The sequence below is a fragment of the Biomphalaria glabrata genome, chromosome 15 (assembly GCF_947242115.1).
Source record: "Biomphalaria glabrata chromosome 15, xgBioGlab47.1, whole genome shotgun sequence".
Taxonomy (NCBI): Eukaryota; Metazoa; Mollusca; class Gastropoda; family Planorbidae; genus Biomphalaria; species Biomphalaria glabrata.
Genome location: NC_074725.1, coordinates 24,469,834 through 24,489,185, shown reverse-complemented (window position 1 = coordinate 24,489,185; position 19,352 = coordinate 24,469,834). Strand labels below are relative to the sequence as shown.

The window sequence follows — 19,352 nt, the reverse complement described above, 5'->3', positions numbered from 1 at the left end:
TAAATGCTACTTTTCGAAGATGTAGAAAATTGTGTGTATTTCAGCTTTCTATTAATGATTAACATCCCTAATGCCTACAAGGGGGACAGTGAGAACATAATTTTCGATACGAAACTGGAGAAAAAAGCAAAACTGCAAGCAAGACAAAGCACTCCAAACTTATCAAACGTCTGGCAGCTATGTTGCATGACAAAAACAATAATTAAACGCCATCCTAGATGATGAGGTAGACCTCCATGTTACACGTGCCAGTGCTGATTTCGGCAGACTTTAAGGACAAGCGTGGCAACGGAGAGGACTCAGGATATCCACAAAACTGAAAGTCCACAGTGCAGTAGTTCTTTCGTTACTCTTATAAGCATCAGAGTCCTGGAATTTATATTCCCGCCACATAGAAATCTGCATCCCATCCTTACTGTCATCACAACTCAACTCTTTAGAGTGAACAAATGAAAACAGTCATAATGGGACAAAAAATACAATCGAGCACTCAAAGCTTACACGTCAATAACGACAAAGGTCAACAGTTAAGTATTAGTCCAAAGTTCATTGATCAGATGACGATTTCATTTAAGTGCTTAACATTTTGTATTCTGTTCTATTCAGATCCTATGTTTAAATCTTGCATTCGCCGGGGGGGGGGGGGGGGGGAAAGGGAGAAGAGTAGATGATGAAATATTTATTTTCTTTGAAATTGATGAGGCATTTAACAGATTAACAAGTACACAGAAAGGAAACGAGAGAGTGAGTAAAAGAAAGACAATACGTCTCTTGAGATTAAAAAAAAAGAAAACCCTATTGTTTTGTACTTACCATAGCTTGTTCTATCTTATTGTCGATGGCCACCGTACTACCACCACTAGAAGATACAAAGAAAGAAATCAATTATATACGAAGTTAAAAGTACACATTTATAAGGAACTTAGAAATAAAATCTTAATGACATGATAAACAAATAAGATTAAAAAGAAAAAAAGTAAATTTTGTTCTTAGTAAAAAAAATAATTTTGAACTCATTGGAATAGAAAAAATATAATTTGGATATAAAAAAAACTATTAGTGATACTTTTTTTTATAGCTCTGTATAAAGATGCGCTATGAAGTAAATTATTAAATTAAATAGGTGATATAATGGTACCGTAATTAATTTAAAGTACCAATAAAAAAAATGCATTTTAAACTAAGTTGAAATATTAATCTGCATATAATTGAAGACTGCACAGAAATATCCCTCGACAAGCTCGTACATCAACATAACACCCATAAGTTAAATGTATTCAATAGTAAATAGCTAATGCTAAAAGTATCCTATATTGTATCTCTTATCACTATGGGCTACTCCAGTATTTCACACACAAATATATACATATATATAATATATATATATACTATAAAGTAGAATGTAAGGCGTATGTATGTATGTGTGTGTGTGTGTGTGTATGTATGTATGTATGTATGTATGTATGTGTGTATGTATGTATGTATGTATGTTTGTTTGTATGTAGTATGTATGTACGTATTTGACGAATAGAAATCAAAACCGCTTGACCAATCTTGATAAAACTTGCAGGAATGTTCCTTGGGTACTAACTTAGACCGTAGTGTATGTATTGTAGCCCTAAAACAAACTTAAGAGCCTAAAAAAAACAAAGTTGTCCGACTCTCTTAAAGCTTTAGTATTTATGGATCTAGGCTTCGTTTACAAGTCATTTACTAAACGTTAAGCCCTCTGGAGGGGTTTTTAAACAAAATCTGGTGATTGTAGCTGGCTTTAGATGGTCATTGACAAAAAAAAAAAAAAAAAAGTGTGTACACGTTATTTGTCCCACACCCATTCTCGGATCAAGCTGAAACTTCGCAAAAGTATTCATTAACATAGAATCATGAATCAATAAAAAAAAGGTAACCAATTAAACAATTAATTACTAGTAATTCATTATTTTGTTTAATAGCAACAAGGGAAACTAATACTTCAATATTCACAGATATGCTACATTTGTTGAGCTTAGTCCCCCTTTAATAATTGTTAACGCTATTTCTCCCTCATGCATTCTCCGATTATGTTGACATTTTAAACAAAAAATAGTCAATTAATTATTATGTTGTTTGATATCGAATATTGGAAATAACATGCACATTATTGGTTGATATAGTTGTAAGGACGGAGTTCTTCCCCTTTAGATAAGCTTCGTTTTTTTTAAAGGATTTTATTTTTGCTATTTGCTTGTTCTATATATTTTTACATACAAAATGAAGACTAATTGATTAACCAATTGTTTGATTTTTTTTTATTGTTACCATCGATTTTGAGATTGTCTGTAAAATTTAATGACGATTCGATGGGTAGAAATGGTCGAAAAATCGATTGAAAAATCTAAACAACATCCAAGAAACATACAGAACGTTGTAATATTAAGAAACGAGACACTGATGTGTATTGGTTAGAACGATTATAATGACAATTAGGTCAGCGAAAATAATCCGATTGGTAAAAACTACCTGATAATCAATATTACAAGACTGTATTCATATTTTGAAAACGAAGTGCAGTGAAGTGTATTTAATAATCAATCCGTCAAAATAGTGAAAGACGCATTAGCGCCAACGTTATCTTTTTTTTTCTCACATAAATTTCTCACCAATTATGTCATCTACTGTAAAACATAAATACGCAAATATCTTTTTTTTTAAAGTATTTATATTCCTAAAATACACTTGAAAATACATATATTTCCGCAATTTGAATACTTGTCAGATTTACAAAAATGGACTGTCGCGTAATCAAATTGTATGCTATCCCACATGCAAACACCATCAGTGGCTTGTTGCCTCGAGTCTAGATACTATTATAATAGATGTAGACCTACTATTACAAAAGTGAATTAAGGGCTCAAGAAGCTTATTAGTTATTTTATGTTTTAGTATATTTAATATCCCCCATGTAGAGCCTCGTGTAGCCTGTCCAATCATAGTGTGTTTACAACAGGAAGAGGATTAGAGAGTCAGAGTGCGTGCGTGGTGTCCCGCATGGTTGGGCGACGTAGAGCATTATATATACAGATACGTACGTTCATGTTTGGGGCTGCGTAACCACGGGAAATACTGCACTCCTCACTGATCTTTGGACTCGAAGACAAGCCTTATTATGTGTATGTATGTTTGCGTGTTTTGTTTATCCAACATTATTTCGCATAAAATATTCTTAAAAAACTGAATTACTGAATTTCCATTATGGCTTACTTGTACTTTCCATACATACGCACAAAATATTAGCAGAGAAGTAAGTTCCACTTGTTTTCGATCCCACCCCACTCTTTATTGTTAAACCTATTACTGGTACAAATTGTAAAAGAGCTAACGCCAACGCTAAAATTAAAAACGTTTTTTTTTTAAAAAAGAAGGGACACAACCTGACAAATAAAAAATAACGTTTCCAGAATGCGTTGACGCCCTTGTAAAAAAAAAACAAAAAAAAAAAAAACATAGAATTTGTGTCACATTTGTATAATTTTTTAAGTACATGTTAAAAGATGTGTTTAAAAAAAGATAAAAAAAAAAAGGTTTCCAACCTACGTTTAAAATCTTTTCATCCTCCCAAAAAAGAATACTGGCTCTAAACTCTATACCCATAGGCACTAGATCTACCAATCTTTATATTAACAAGCAGACTAGGTATATGCTTTATCTTCCTAGTAATCTATTTTTACACGCATACCTATACACACACACGTCATAACATCAGTTGGAAAACAAATACGCTACATCTAGCCAGACTCGCTCAATAAAAAGAAAGGGCACACACAAAATCAAAAGCTGATATAACAAAACCAACAATCAACATGCAAATTATTCTTTAAAATTCCTTTAAAAAAAAACTTTAAAACAAAACAAAAATTATCTAATGGAAATAACAATCAGAACTATTTCTCGATAATGTAGAAGTAATTTCCCGTATTCAATATACAACAAATAATTAATTACCAATAATTAATTGAATAATTGGTTAATTCATGCTTTATTAGGTATAATAAATAATTTTGTTTATTGTAATTGGATCCGAGGATGAGTTCAATTATCTAAGGAACGAAACCCATATGTCCCCCAGAGAGCCCTGCACTCAATGGACTCAACGCTTTTAGTGGTGCTACGTTTTTCCCTAAAAAGCTACGGTCTGCGGGCTTTTTCAGTGCACGGACCAAAGGTTTGGAACTCAATACCCATTGATCTCAGACAGACAACATGCTACACCACTTTTAAGAAGAACATTAAGACCTATCTGTTTAAAACTTTTTTAGATTAATTGTCATTTTGGCTGTCGTGTCTGTGTTTGTAATGTTATTATTATTGAGCCTACATTTAGTTTGTTACCTAACCGCTTTAAAAATAAAATAATTATTATTATTAGTTTTTAACCTAAAAAGCAGAAACATATAGTGTTCCGAGATTAAATATACAGCTTTGGCAATTCATAATAGTTATTTAGATTTTGATTACGATGTTATACAAAGAAAAACGTGATTTTACTGTTGGGGGTCGCCGCATAGTGTGGAATTGCAAAAAGGGTTCGCGGTACTAAAAAGGTTGAGAATCGCTCTACTACCGCCCCCTTTTCATATTTTTTTCTATTAAAAAATCCGCCAGCGCCCCCTTCTAAGAAAAACACTTATAAAGAATCGTGAGAAGGCAAATATGAACAAAATGTCATTTATTTATTAATTTCTATGTAGTCAATAACACTACACTTATCCCGAATGGAAGACGACCGCATGACAAAGGCGATTTTCTTTGGCGAGCTTAGAGTAGGATTACAGATGTGCCCCCCCCCTCCCGTAAGCGCTATAAAGGCGCCATTTCGCCCTCACTGGCATAGAGGAAAGTACCAAGCTGCATTCTCTGGCAGGAGATGGCCTCTGAGAGAGGCAGTTGGAGAGCTCTCACAAAAGCTGCGGGACAAACATTTGAGACTTATAGTAAAGCCATTATTGAAGACAGGCGTGGAATTTTACTGAAACATTCAAATGCAGCCACATTTCTGTTGTGCCTACTATGTTAACATTCTTTTTACTGAAGACATGATTTTGTAAATCTATTTTTTCCTGCGACTCATTTTGAACATCGGTAACAGTTACGCTAGATTGTAAAACTCTTTAAAATAGATTTAATATCTCGATAAAAGAAAAAATGATAAAAGCAATAAAAGTCTATTTCTTTCCTAGCAGTCGAAGGTTGGTTTCATCATTTGCGTTAGATGCCTACCATATTATTTTAAAGTAAAATTATTTAGCCTGCTTGAAGTCATCGTCAACCGATGAATCTTCATGTTTCTCCCCCAAAAAAAATTCAAAACTGTACTTAGGAGCTGAACAAAACGAGCAATAACAAACCCCTTTCGAAATTCAGCTAACTTCAGTTTACAACAAGAGTCTAATATCTTTTTCATCATTTGTTTTTTATCTAGTGGCAATTCACTAAAACTCTTTGCATTATTCCATTACATACCAGCGAGTTTTCATAACACTGTCAATTTTTTAAAAAAAAAAAAAAGAAGGTTAAATTATTCTATTTGAATGTTAGCTTTAACGTTTTTCTTAATTAACATTTACAAATCAATACATTAACATATGTAGATAAAATAAACTATAATCTAAAAGGCGTATTACCTAGTTTGTTTATCAAATCATGAACGTTTATGCGCGCAAGAACTAAGGACACTAGATACCCTCCGATTTCAGCAAAAGAGTTAGAAAACAGAAAATGGGTTTCCCGAACTCAATTTCTAACGTTAAATTTAAGCAAGCTAACTATAATCTCTCTATAATTAGTTTACCAGCTTAATTTTGAAGAATTTTATTATTTGTTTTGTTTAAATGCACCTTTAGTTTCTTCTTTCCCCCTTTATGCCCAGCGCTCCCCTACCGTCCCTTTGGCTCCCAGCGCCCCCCCCCCCCCAAATCTGAAGACCACTGGTGTAGACTAAGCTAACCATAACTCCTATATTGTACACAAAAATGTTAGCTAATACCGAAAATCTCAAATAAGGGAGATTAACCATCGCTGCCCTTACGAAAAAAAAAAATGAGTATGTCCAATAAAAACAATTAAATTAAATAATAATTAAATTAAAAATATATATTAAAAAAAAACTACTAGTCTCCGGATAGAACTAATTACATATATGTGATCTGTATTTTTTAATACGAATTTTGAAATTATATAAAAAAACAACAAAATATTCAGTCTCATGATTTTGGGCTCATTACAGATGCAATTGGTATAGACAAAAACACAGATATACTCATGGAACAATAATACGAACAAAGGAATGAGACAGAAGTTTTATTGGATTCATCATATCAACCTTAAAAGTCACAATTATGCTAAATGAATAAACGATTGACAATAATTCAATAGACTGCATTTTTTAACTCGATAGAATCAGCTCAGCTCTGCACATGTTTCCAAATGATTTTGATTCCTTTGACATCATAACGAGAATAAGGTTGTTAGTTAAACACTTTAAAATAAAACAAATAAAACCTTCAGTTTTTAATAATTACTTGAATAGCTCAAGAAGCAAAAAGCGTTAGACTTCCAGCGTGGAAGCTCGAGTTTGAATTAAGAATCGAACAACTTTCTTTTTTTCCCCCTAGCTTATATCAAAGCGCGAATGAACCCAATATACAAGATAGCAGACCAGGTGAGTAACTTAAGAAATTGTGTACAGTTATCATTATGCCTCTCTAAGCAAGTTCCATGCCAAAGTAAACCAAAATTACCAATAAAATGAGAAAACGTATACACTGACTTGACAAATTGTAATAACGTCCTCGGATCGCACTCAGAAAGGTAAGGTCCACTGATAAATCAAACGATTTCTCCTTTTGGACACAAAGCTATATGGTATTGCAAGCAAATGGTCGTTAAAAATGAATGACATGATTGATACAATATAACGTACGTAAATTTCACTCAGTATAAGCGAGCTTTTTTTAAAAAAATATTTCCTTTATTTAACTTGTTACTATTAGCATTATACTTATTTTTTTTTTAAATATGAAATTTCGATGGAGTCGAGCTAGTTAAATTGTTTTTCGTTATATTGCAATTAAGGATTTTTTTCAGTGCTTACAGGCTTTTAAAACATTTTCAATATCAAATGCAATGCTCAACCCAACATATCTTTATTTCTATACGTCAATTTGTAAGAGAATAGAGACTACTGTTAAATGACTAATGATTTTTGTTTAAACACAATGTCACACACGAAATGTAGACTTTAATTAAGAAGGAACTCACAATCGTGCTATGTACTTAAAGATGTGACTACTGTGAGTATATTTACTTCTTGTACTCTACTTACGCTATTGACTCCAGACACTGAAAGCCAGAGAAAAAGAATGCATCAAAGGGCAAGGTAAACTCAGGAGCGCCTATTGACATCACTCTAGGGAATGACATCATCTCCATCTCCTGGGCTAATAGGTCGCCAGAGCTGGAGCTTGTAGAGCTCATACTGGTTAATGCGGAAAGCATAGTGTTATTTGTCGGACAAGGGCCATTTCTAGGTGGCCCACAACCGCTACCGGACATTTGGGTGTTGTTGTTAAGATCCAGCAAGCTGCACAAATTGGGTCCAACAGCTTAGCAAAGTGAATACAAAATAATAAAAACAATACACCATCGTTGAAAATGATTCCACGAAGTACATGTGACAAACGTCATGATATGAATAAGTCAGGAATAATAAGTCTCACAGAGTATACTCCAGAGTTATAGGAGGTCTACGTTTCAACTAACATTCTGAAACACACTTAAACGGCAACTTAAAACTAGGATACGTTAATCGATTCCTGACCGAATTCTACAGCTATCAAAGCAAGTCAGCAAATCAGTCAATGACCATAAAGAATAGAAAATCAATGTGCCTAATGGCTCAAAGATATACATTTATGATCATCATAACAACACATTTAAGACTTAGTATAATGCACACCACTGCAGTACTAGTCAAGAATACACTAATGTCCACCAGCACACTAACACTCGAGGTAAGATATCAGGTTTAGCCTATCATATTGTTGAGGGTCTTAAAGAGTTATCACTACAAACCAATGACCTCTATCAAACTCGACGGCAAGTAAACAAACGTTAACTCTCACTCCAGATGCTGTTTTTAAACAAATACGATTTCTTATATAAAAAAAAATATCTAAATTTAGCTTTTCTGACATGATGCCAATATGTTAAAAAGAGAGTTGGGGAGAAAAGGTAGAGAAATGCACAAAATAAAAAAGTAAAGTATTTACGGCAGAGGTGACAAGGAAACGCATTATGAAATATGTGTGTAAAGGAGAATGCGCATATTACACTGACGTGGACGAAATTAAGTAACCAGAAGCTATGAAATGTTTTAAAATAGTTAAGTCTGGCTCAGCACAATTATATGAAATAAGCAAATGAAAATAACTTTTTCTTGAGCAAAATAATATTCCACAGAAAATACAGATGAAAGAACACATGAAGTCAAAACACTGACAGGATTTTCTATAACTGCAGTTACAACATTTCCTCTAGCTGTAGACCATACCCGGATTAAGCTATCTATAAATCAATTGATTTCCACACCTGCGGTAGTCATTAGATCATTGCAGTTTATGTTTCATACCATAATTAATTATATCGGAGATGTTTCAACTAAGTAAAATACAAGCAAAATATAAAAAAATACTTTAAAAACAAACAAACATTATATTAATGTGTATCAATTAGTTTGGGTCAGTCATGTAATTAAATTTGAAATAAATCTAGACTAACAATAATAAATCTGTGCGATTAGAAATAATGTTTTTACCAATTGTTTTTGTTTAGCATAATTTCATGCTTTTAGCGTTTTCAATACGCTATGATCCTATCACTTGTCTGGACCAGTTGGCAAATGGAGGAAGAAAGAACGAGGTATCTGGGTGAACGCTTTTTAAATGTATTTTAAAAAAAAAGTAACGACCTAATTCAAACTTGTGGGTTAAAGCCTTCTCTGGCTTCTCAATCCAACGCGGTAGCCACTCTGCTAGCGAAGAGTCAATGAACATGGAAGATTATTATTTTAGCTTTTGGTTTTGTTTCTATTCAAGACAACTGTTACCCCGGCAAGATGACACTGCAGCCGATGTTTTCTGGAATCTACATGTATAAACAAAGACAGGATGTGACGTTTCTTCACGTGTTATTCCAGAAGATACTAGCAGTGTTTGTGCAAACTTTGGAGGAGTGATTAGGGAGAGTTAATGTGAAAGTGAGTCGTGAGTGAGTCGTCGGTACTGTTGTCTACTGTGCGAGACAGTAGAAGAGAGATGTGTACGACTCGATGCAAGTTAACTAGGGTAGTTAAAAGTCTATACAGCGAACTACAGTGGACTTGAGCCGTTACAGTCGATACAGTCGATGTAAGACGTGTGCGGCTCTGATTCGGTAGACTTGAGTACGACTTGGTTCAGCTTTGGGAGACCTGGAGCGACACTGGGAAGTGTGTCGTTGGTCTGTTCTGTGGAATACGGCTCGATGCAAGTTGAGAAGAGATGAATTGCAACAAAGTGAAGAGATGAATTGCAACGCAGTATAGCTAACTGTAAACTGACAGTTATTGTACAGTCTTCTACGCTACATGTTACAGTACGAATTGTTAGAGTAAATAGTCATTAAAGTCGTCAAGTTCTTTAGTGTTGTTTTTTTTTATTTGTGTGCCAACTAATACATCTAGCCAGAAGATTCAGAAATACGTAACAGTATGCACATGTTAAGCACCCTCAAAGGATCAATAACCAACACACTTTTATTCCATATGAGATGGTCACTAACACTCCACCCTTTACCCATTCATCTTTGTCTGACATCACCGCCCCCTTCCGATTTCCCGCGCTTTTACACAAGTGTTATCATTTCTTTTCTGCCCCGATAGAGAACAACATTGGACAGTTAACTTAATTAAAGCCTATTTTGTGTTTTTTTTTTTTAGCTGATGAAGGCCTCATGGTCCAAAGGTCCTTTGTTTTACTTGATCCGGCAGGGTTACATATATACATGTTTATTGTCTTCTCTATACAGTCGTTCGCCCTTGCAGCAGTAAATGTTTGAATGCACATAAGTATGATCATTTTTTTTTTAATTAATCTGTATCTAGGTGTGAATTTGTAAATATTGTAATGTGCGAGAGCAACTAACCCGCAGAGGCCAATCAGGAGTTTTAATCGGAAACCTTTTTTTTTTTTTTAAGTCATTATTTTACTTTTGAATTCGCCAGGGAAAATTCATTTATTTTAGCAAGTAATTTCGCCTAATGTTAAATTTTTTATGTTATTTTCATTGACAATTGTATTAGTTAGTCACGATTAAAGTAGGCATTAACAGCTTACGCCTGCATTCGTAATTAAGAAGCCTAAATCCGAAACACTATTTATATTGTTTAATACAATTTTTTTAAATCGAAGATAAACTTTCTACACTTAATAGAGCGCTACTTTGGCACTTAGAATCCTTATTATCAGTTCGATTTTTCATAACATGCTAGAAAATGATTAACTTAACATCAAATTCTAAGAATACAGTTAAAATTTCAAAAAAAAAAAAAAAAAAAAAAAAACACACAAAAACTAATTAAATATGATATTCCTACATTTTTTGTTATTTGTTTGCCACCTTGAAATGACCGTTCCGTAAAGTTATTCAAACTTAAAATTCATTTGAAATAAACTAAAATATTCTTTTGACTACCCAGGACTAAACTTATAGTGAGTGCGACACATTCTCTCTAGTGTAAAACTAACAAAGCAGGCGGGTCCAAATGAGGAGAGAGAAATATCGATACACCAATCAATAATGCCTAGCCTAGGCCAGGCAAAAACGCATTACAACATTACACGGTTGTCTTCAATGAGGCTAACGCTAAATATTGTTTTAAAATAGAAATGACCTCGCCACCCTCGACTAAAACCTAAATGTACCGATAAGTCTGTGTGTGTGTATATATACATATATATATATATATATAATTCTGCTTAGGGTGAACAGAAAAAAATCAACATGTTATTATCCCTTACCGTATCTCTAGAACATCTAAGCCTTTTTCACAACCTAAACGGCAGTGGTTACTTTTTCCTAAAACTATTTTTGAATTATTAGTATCTTCCCAAAAGGTTAATCAAACTGAATGGATAGGCCTTAATTTTCATAATGCGATAACGCCTATAAGATATACAAGTTAATAATTCAGATGCTACAGAAGGATCCTAGACCGCATCACAAATGTAGATATTAGAGACAGGGTATTACAGCGATTGGACCCCACGATGACATGTTAACTATTGTAAAAACAAAAAAAGCAAACTAAAACACTATAGACATATTACAAGGTCTTCGGTGCTCGAAAAGACTTCCATCAGGAAACAGTACCAGGAAAAAGAAGAAGAGGCAGAAGGAGAAAGCAATGGGAAGACAACATAAAAGAATAGACGGGGCTGCCATTGAAAGAGATTCTATACAAGGCAAAAGTAATTATTCGCACCAAACGCAAGAATCATCGCTAGACAATAAGAGCCAAGAAAAATGAGTTATAAACGCATACAATAAAATTTTAAGATAAATCAATCTATATCTATCTAGATAGACAGAGTAAATAGTACTTAATGTGTGTTAAAATGTTTCATCATGTAAATTCCATCTTAGTACACCAATCCTTACACTAACATATCAGTTATAGAAGCACATCACTCTGATAGTCACAAATACAACAACATGAAGCCATATCTGTCCATTGGACCTTCCTTGAATCCGAGAGAAAAAGGAAAGAGAAGGAGGGCATGGCAACATTGGCACCAGTGGGACATACAAAATAAGAGGGCAGGGGGATCATTTGGCGTGCTTAGTGTGAGGAGACGTAACCAGTGATAGGACGGAGGCTGGGAAAGAGATTGTAAAACTCAGGGTTAGTAGCACTGTTCCTTGACAAAATTTCAGGAAAAAAACATTACAAATTGGTAGCTATTTTTTTTTTTATAGAAAAATGCATACAGATGCCTTCATAATGTATATTCTCTTAGGTGATAATGTACATTTTTAGTTCCTATGTGTATCTTATAGATAGATAATAGAGCCAGAAGTGCATTAAAGGTAATGTTATATCCTCCTCATAAACAGAGCCTGTAATATATAGGTCTATTTGTATGTTTAGAACATATTTGTAGACAGTAATATATCTACACTATAAAGTAGAAAATAAGGCGTATGTATGTATGTATGTCCCCGCATAGAAATCAAAACCGCTTGACCAATCTTGATAAAACTTGGCAGAAAAGTTCCTTGGGTACTAACTTAGACCGTTGTGTATGTAATATACCCCTAAAACAAACTTAAGACCCTCAAAAAAAAAAGTTGACCAACTCTATTAAAGCTATAGTATTTTATGGATCTAGGCTTTGTTTACAATGTTGACATGTGAAAAGATCGAAAGGGATTTAGATCTAGATCTATTTTTAAGAACTATACTTTGCGCATATAGTTTTTTACTTTGACATATGAAAATACAAAAGAAGGTCCATTGATTTCATTATTTAATAAAATTAACCTTCAAATTTTTGTTTCAAGATCATTTTTTACATAAATTCGTTCCTTATATCTGCGAATATAGAATTCCTGATGTACGTTCTTTCATTAGACAATACCGTAATGTTACTCATCTTTCCATTCCTAGGTTGATTTGATTTGATTTGTTGATTTGAGGCACATCGGCACAATTTAGGCCATGTCGTGCCTGCAGTCCCCCAAGGACCACTCTCTCTCTAAACAACAAGGGCCAGACTCCACACAGTCATATAATTAAAATCAAGGTCTATTCACAGTTAAAATAGTAAAGGTAGTAAAAATTTTAAATATTTGGTAAAAATCTTATGTAAATAGTGCATGTTCACAAATTCAGAAATCAGATCTTCGTAGATAGCCCCACTTCCCGAATAAAACCCAGTACCTTCCCAGGGTCGACATTATTAAATAGTGTTTTTAGATTAGTGGCTCTAAAATATTTCGCCCTGACATCCTGGTATCTGGGGCAATCAACGAGGATATGTTCCACGGTGAGGCGAGAGTCACAGTACTCACAAAGTGGGGGCTCCTCTCTCTTCTGTACAAAAGAGTGCGTGATGTAGGTGTGGCCAATCCTAAGTCTGGACATGGTTGTGCTACCACGCCTTGTCAGACCCTTAGATGTGGGCCGCCACCTGACATCCGCCACAATCTGCCTGAGTTTACTGTGAGTCTCAGCCTCCCATCGGTTCTGCCACTCTCGATAGGTGGCAGAGGCAATACTTTGTCTCAGGTCCGAGTAGGGAATTTGGGTTCCTGACACCGCATGATTTAGGGCTCTCTTTGCTTCTCTGTCTGCGGCTTCGTTTCCCTCAATGCCAACATGGGAGGGGACCCAGATGAAGGTGACATCCCTACGGTCGGCTGTTATTTGGTCTGGTCTTCCTTTGGTTTGAGAGGACATCGTGTACGTTGCCTGGCCTTTCTCTCAGTCGTCGCTGATCGCAGCCTCGTGGGTAGTAGCAAACAATTGATGACATAGCAGTGGTCATCAAGATTGCTGCTCTTACACGTTGCTCCAGCATGGTTTCTCGATGCACAGTAGGCCCCCAGGAGGCCAGGTTGCTAAACACGGCATAATCTTCAAGCGTGTCTGGAAGACATGTCTGTGGGGCACGCTGGCAACGTACTATGTGCACAAGTCCATCTCCTGCACCACCATCAGCGCTGATACTGGTATCTGAGATAAACACCTATTGAAAAATCAGAGCAGGAGGGACTAGTCCTCCCGTAGTACTCTGGCAAGACACTTAGCCGTCCGGCGTAGTTGCTCATAGCTACCATACAAGTCGAGTGACTGCTCAGACAGGTCCCCCCTTAGCTCACGGAGCTGGGGACACTCGTACAAGACGTGCGACACTGTTTCGACGCTCTCTCCACAGTGACGGCATCGGGAGTCAAAGTTCGTGCGGAACCGGGCAAAGTATGCCCCAATAGGACAGTGTTCCGTTCAGCACTGCGCAATAACTGACTGCTCTGACCTCCTCAGTCGCTACCATGGATCGTCGCGATCTGGGTGAAGCATGTGCTGCCAGACACCACGTGCTCTGTCGGATTCCTCCCAGGACTTTAACCACTTCTCATGAATGAGTGCTCGGATTTGTGCCGTTGCTTGTAAGTACGTGCTTGCTGCTTCGAGGTGGAGAGCCCAGCTAATTTAGTTAAATTGGCCGCAATGTGGAGGAATGATCGCATTTTTATGCGGTTCCTCTTTCTCCACTGTCGCACCAATATTGAGGTGGATAGCCTAGAGTCGCCCCTTTTGTAGCGCTCGTAGGCCGTAAGTACTGCCCTCTCCCTCCTAAGATGTAAAGGGGCCACGTTTGTTAAGATTTCAGCAGCGTTTGTTGGGCTTGTCCGAAAGGTGCCACAAATGAACCGTAGGGCCTGTGCTTGCACTCGGTCGAGTGATTCGAGGGCAGTTTTACTAGCATATACTTGAACTGTATAGCTGTACTCAATTTGTGATTATCTGCCCCTAAGTACAATGTGCGTAGAATGTCAGCTTTGGCCCCCCACTTTGTGCTGGCCAGCTTTCTTAGTAACGCTAACTTCTCCGAGGCTTTTCTTTCAACATTCTGGACGTGCTGGAACATTGTCAGTTTTCTATCCAGGGTCACCCCTAGATATTTTGGCGTGTTTTCACGTTGGAGTCGCAGCCCACGGAGTTGGAGCTCGAATGGAGCCTTAAGAATGTCGATCCCTAGGCAAACAGGGACCACGTCGTTTTGGCAATGTTTATCAAAATCTGCCATTTGTCGCAATACGAGGAGATGGTTTGGAGGTCTGCTTGAATAAACACTACAAGTCTCTCTAGCTAGTACAGCTACATTCGCGAGGCTCGCATGGTACCACACCGTCGTTACTGCCTTGCTGTCCTGGACTCAACTGTCCTAAGTAACACACTGTCTCTCGACCGTTAAGGCTTTCGATCACATGACCATAACACAGGTCACATTTGCGTGTACTAGCAGTAATGTCTCTTGTTCAACAGCAGTTGACCTGTCGGGTGTGTCAGCACACATTAATAATAATTTTATTTATAAAGCGCTGTTAACAAACAAAATGTAGGCTCAAGGCGCTGTGATAACATTACAAACACAAACACGACTATAGAGATCAAAAACTAATCTAAAAAAGTTTTAAACAAGTATGTCTTAACTTTCTTCTTAAAAGTGGTATAGCATGTTGTCTGTCTGAGATCAATGGGGAGTGAGTTCCAAACCTTTGGTCCGTGCACTGAAAAAGCCCGCAGACCGTAGCTTTTGAATGAGAAACGTGGCACCACTAAAAGCGTTGAGTCCATTGAGCGCAGGGCTCTCTGGGGGACATATGGAGTAATCAGTTCTCTAAGGTACAGGGGCATCTCAGTCCGCCACTGGAGTTACTGACAATAGGTAACACTGACTTATTTTTAAAAAGAAAATATTTTTAAATGCTGCATTATTCGGTAGCTTTAATCTCCCCCCCCCCAACCCCAAAAAAGACTATTTTTAGACAAAATGATGTAAACAGACTAAAAAGTAGATTTTCATGACTGTGTGAGAATTATCTTCACTAGATTCTAGATTTAGCGTAAATCTAGAATGTAGAGTAATCTAGATATTCGAGATCATTAAATTGACTAAAATTCATCTTCACTAGATCTAACTCTAAACACTGCCTCCAGCTATATCTAAGTCACTAAAATTAACGGACTTTCCAAGCGAAGCCACACCATAAGACCGCTACTGCTCTCTCTTTGCCACCCATCTCTCTCTCTCTCTCTATGTATGAGATGATCCATAGTCGCTTCGCTACAGTCACTAAGTGACTATGGATCATCTCATGGAAAAAACAGATGAATGCCTGAGCATAAGCTGTGGTCGGAACGATGTTGCCCACACATCAGTTCCTCTCCACGCAGCTGAAGTATCCAAAGGAAAGGCATATGTCGATACAGTTTGGGGTCAGCGGCGTCACAGACTGTGCAAGGGTGTATTAAAAAATAAAAACATTTGTTGAAAACAACAAAGCTAACAACATATGCCTACTGAGGTTGAGGTTTCAACTTGATCATAGAGTGTGTGGGAGCAATAACGTGAACAAAAATTGTATCAGACAGAGTGCGTTGCTATAAGATTTTTGACAAGCAAAATTTTAAAAAAATTTAAAAAAAAAAAAAAAAAAAAACTTATATTTAGTTTGGATTAATCATGTTGATTTTTTGATTTGATTTGTTGATTTGAGGCACATCGGCACAATTTAGGCCATGTCGTGCCTGCAGTCCCTTAAGGACTACTCTCTCTCTAAACAACAAGGGCCAGATTCTATACAGTCATATAATTAAAATCAAGGTCTATTCACAGTTAAAATAGTAAAGGTAGTAAAAATTTAAATATTTGGTAAAAATCTAATGTAAATAGTGCATGTTCACAAATTCAGAAATCAGATCTTCGTAGATAGCCCCACTTCCCGAATAAAGCCCAGTACCTTCCCAGGGTCGACATTATTAAATAGTGTTTTTGATTAATTATGTAATTGCATTTGTAATAGATCTAGAATCTAGGCTAACAATAATAAATCTGTGCGATTAGAGGTATGCAACCTAAATTTGAACTCGGGGGCTAGGGCCTCCTCAACCCAATACGGTAACCACTGTGCCAGGGAGATGCTTATGATAATACATTTTGTAGTTATTTAATTTTTTTTCCTATAAACAATAAAGGGGACCTATTCAACTTATACCACTTCATCAGTCAAGGAAAAATTATTTCCCTTGTTCGAGATCCAAAACAATATAGTGAATTACCGTTAATTAACTAGTTCAGGGGTGGGCAACCTTTTCGTATAGAGGGCCGCATATATATGTGTGTACACACATACAACTTAGAAAAATACGAAATACGTTAGCTAACTGTGTATAATGTCTTTTAATTCATTTTTATACTGTATACATTCTGTTTTTCACACTCCTAATTGAGAAATTACAACAAGAGTTAGCAATTTCTGAAACCAATTTTACAGTTTTTCAAACAAAATTTGCTATTGTCTTTTTACATCACAACTTTTAACCTCAAATGTACAGTAGTACTTAATGTGAATTATTAAACCGTTTACACTCGTTCCTAATGTTCCGGATCTGTGGAACTAGTTTACTAGTTGTTATTCTTGTAACTGCTGTCAAATTACAGTCAGTCAAGATCAACCTTTGATAACACTTGTTTAGTTTCCACAAAAAAATGTTTGTTCACAAATGTATTTTTACCCAAATGATGTAAAAAAAAATTTAGCAGCAAAGTTTTTTTAAGTGTGGAAACACAGCTTCTGGCACCCATTAAGCTCCCATAAAAGAACTGACTGGAACATCTCTTTCAGGTCATAATTTGTTGTTGTTGATTTGTTGTTGATTTGAGGCACATCGGCACAATTTAGGCCATGTCGTGCCTGCAGTCCCTTAAGGACTACTCTCTCTCTAATCAACAAGGGCCAGATTCTATACAGTCATATAATTAAAATCAAGGTCTATTCACAGTTAAAATAGTAAAGGTAGTAAAAATTTAAATATTTGGTAAAAATCTAATGTAAATAGTGCATGTTCACAAATTCAGAAATCAGATCTTCGTAGATAGCCCCACTTCCCGAATAAAGCCCAGTACCTTCCCAGGGTCGACATTATTAAATAGTGTTTTTAGATTAGTGGCTCTAAAATATTTCGCCCTGACATCCTGGTATCTGGGGCAATCAACGAGGATATGTTCCACGGTGAGGCGAGAGTCACAGTACTCGCAAAGTGGGGGCTCCTCTTTCTTCAGTACAAAAGAGTGCGTGATGTAGGCAGGTCATAATTTGCATGTAGTTATATTCTTTGGTGCTGAATCAGTATCAGCGCTAAATGGTGAGCTGATGGTATTGAAAGCTGGTTCTTGGTGTCTTAAAATTTACTTTTATAAATTCCATGATTAAGGAATCTAAAATAAGTCTTGTACTTTTAACCATTTCATTAGAAATAGTTTCACCTTTCAGCAAAGGAAAAAGACAAAACCTGTTTTCACTTGCTTGCCTGGAGAAATTGTAAAGTCTTGTTTGAAAAGATTTAACATGCACTTACATTGCATATGCAAACAATGGCTGCCATGAAAAACAAGCAATTTGTCTTCCACTTTTCAATAGAAATATTAGTAACAAAGTCACACTTAATGTTCTTCAAGGACTATAAAAACCTCTTCCTTGAGATTTTATATTCTTCTCATTGCCTTGCCCATGCTAAGCAAACGGAAACAAAGGAATATTTTTTTTTAATCTTCAAGCACTTGTCGGAACTCCCTGTAGTTAAGACACCTAGCTCTGATTACTGTGATCTCAATTATATATGGGTCAATAATTTATAATTTTATGCAGCTTTGTGCAAACTTTCCTAATTAGAGTTTATGTTTGGTATATTCTTGAAAACAACAACAAACTAACAAACTGTTTTTCTCAGTCAAAAATCGAGCGCCATCACTTGTGACACTTGCCAACTTGTTCTAAGCATACACAACAGTCAACACAGTTCTTCATAGCATTGAATAAATGCTGGCCTGAGATTGTGTCTTAGAGTAGACTGATTGTATTGAAGCATAGTCATAGTCAATTAAGTTAATCTTCGTTTACTTGAAACTTTTTATAATCATAATTATTATATATAATGAGACAGTTTCAATAATATATATATAGATATTTAGAGTTATTTTAAAAATATATTTGCATATTTATATGCATATACTATGGGCATACCTTATTTCTGTAGGTGTCCGCGGGCCGCATAAAACACTTCGGAGGGCCGCATGTGGCCCGCGGGCCGTAATTTGCCCACCCCTGAACTAGTTGGTTAATTTTTTAAATTGATTCTTGTGTTGGCATGTAAAGAAATAATTGTGCAAAATTTTCAAGAATTTCTTATCAGAGTTTCATTGATACCAGGTAGGCATTATAATACTAATTATAACCCTTTATGTGTTATATTATTTGTAAGAATAGTATGTGATCAATAGTAACAAGATAACAAAGACAATCTGAGTGTTTATTTATTTGACATAAACCAATAAGAGGCCCCAATAGGCCAGCTGCGTGGTAGGCAATGCATGTAAAAAGGCATACTAAACAGTATGTTGATACGAGGAAGAGGGAGATCCTGCTGAAGTGATTAGCAAGAGATAGAAGTCTGAGCTGTCTGAAACTAAGAGCAGTCCTTCGTACTACTA

General features: G+C 36.0%; 1 protein-coding gene across 1 annotated transcript in view; it reads right to left on the bottom strand.

Moving 5' to 3' along the window:
* The window catches only part of LOC106079152 (TSC22 domain family protein 2-like), an 80,610-nt gene that overhangs the window by 31,827 nt on the left and 29,431 nt on the right, over positions 1-19,352 (bottom strand). Inside the window, exon 3 of the mRNA XM_013240291.2 lies at positions 814-859. Coding sequence (XP_013095745.2) covers positions 814-859 — 46 coding nt within the window. The remainder of the gene's footprint in view (positions 1-813; positions 860-19,352) is intronic.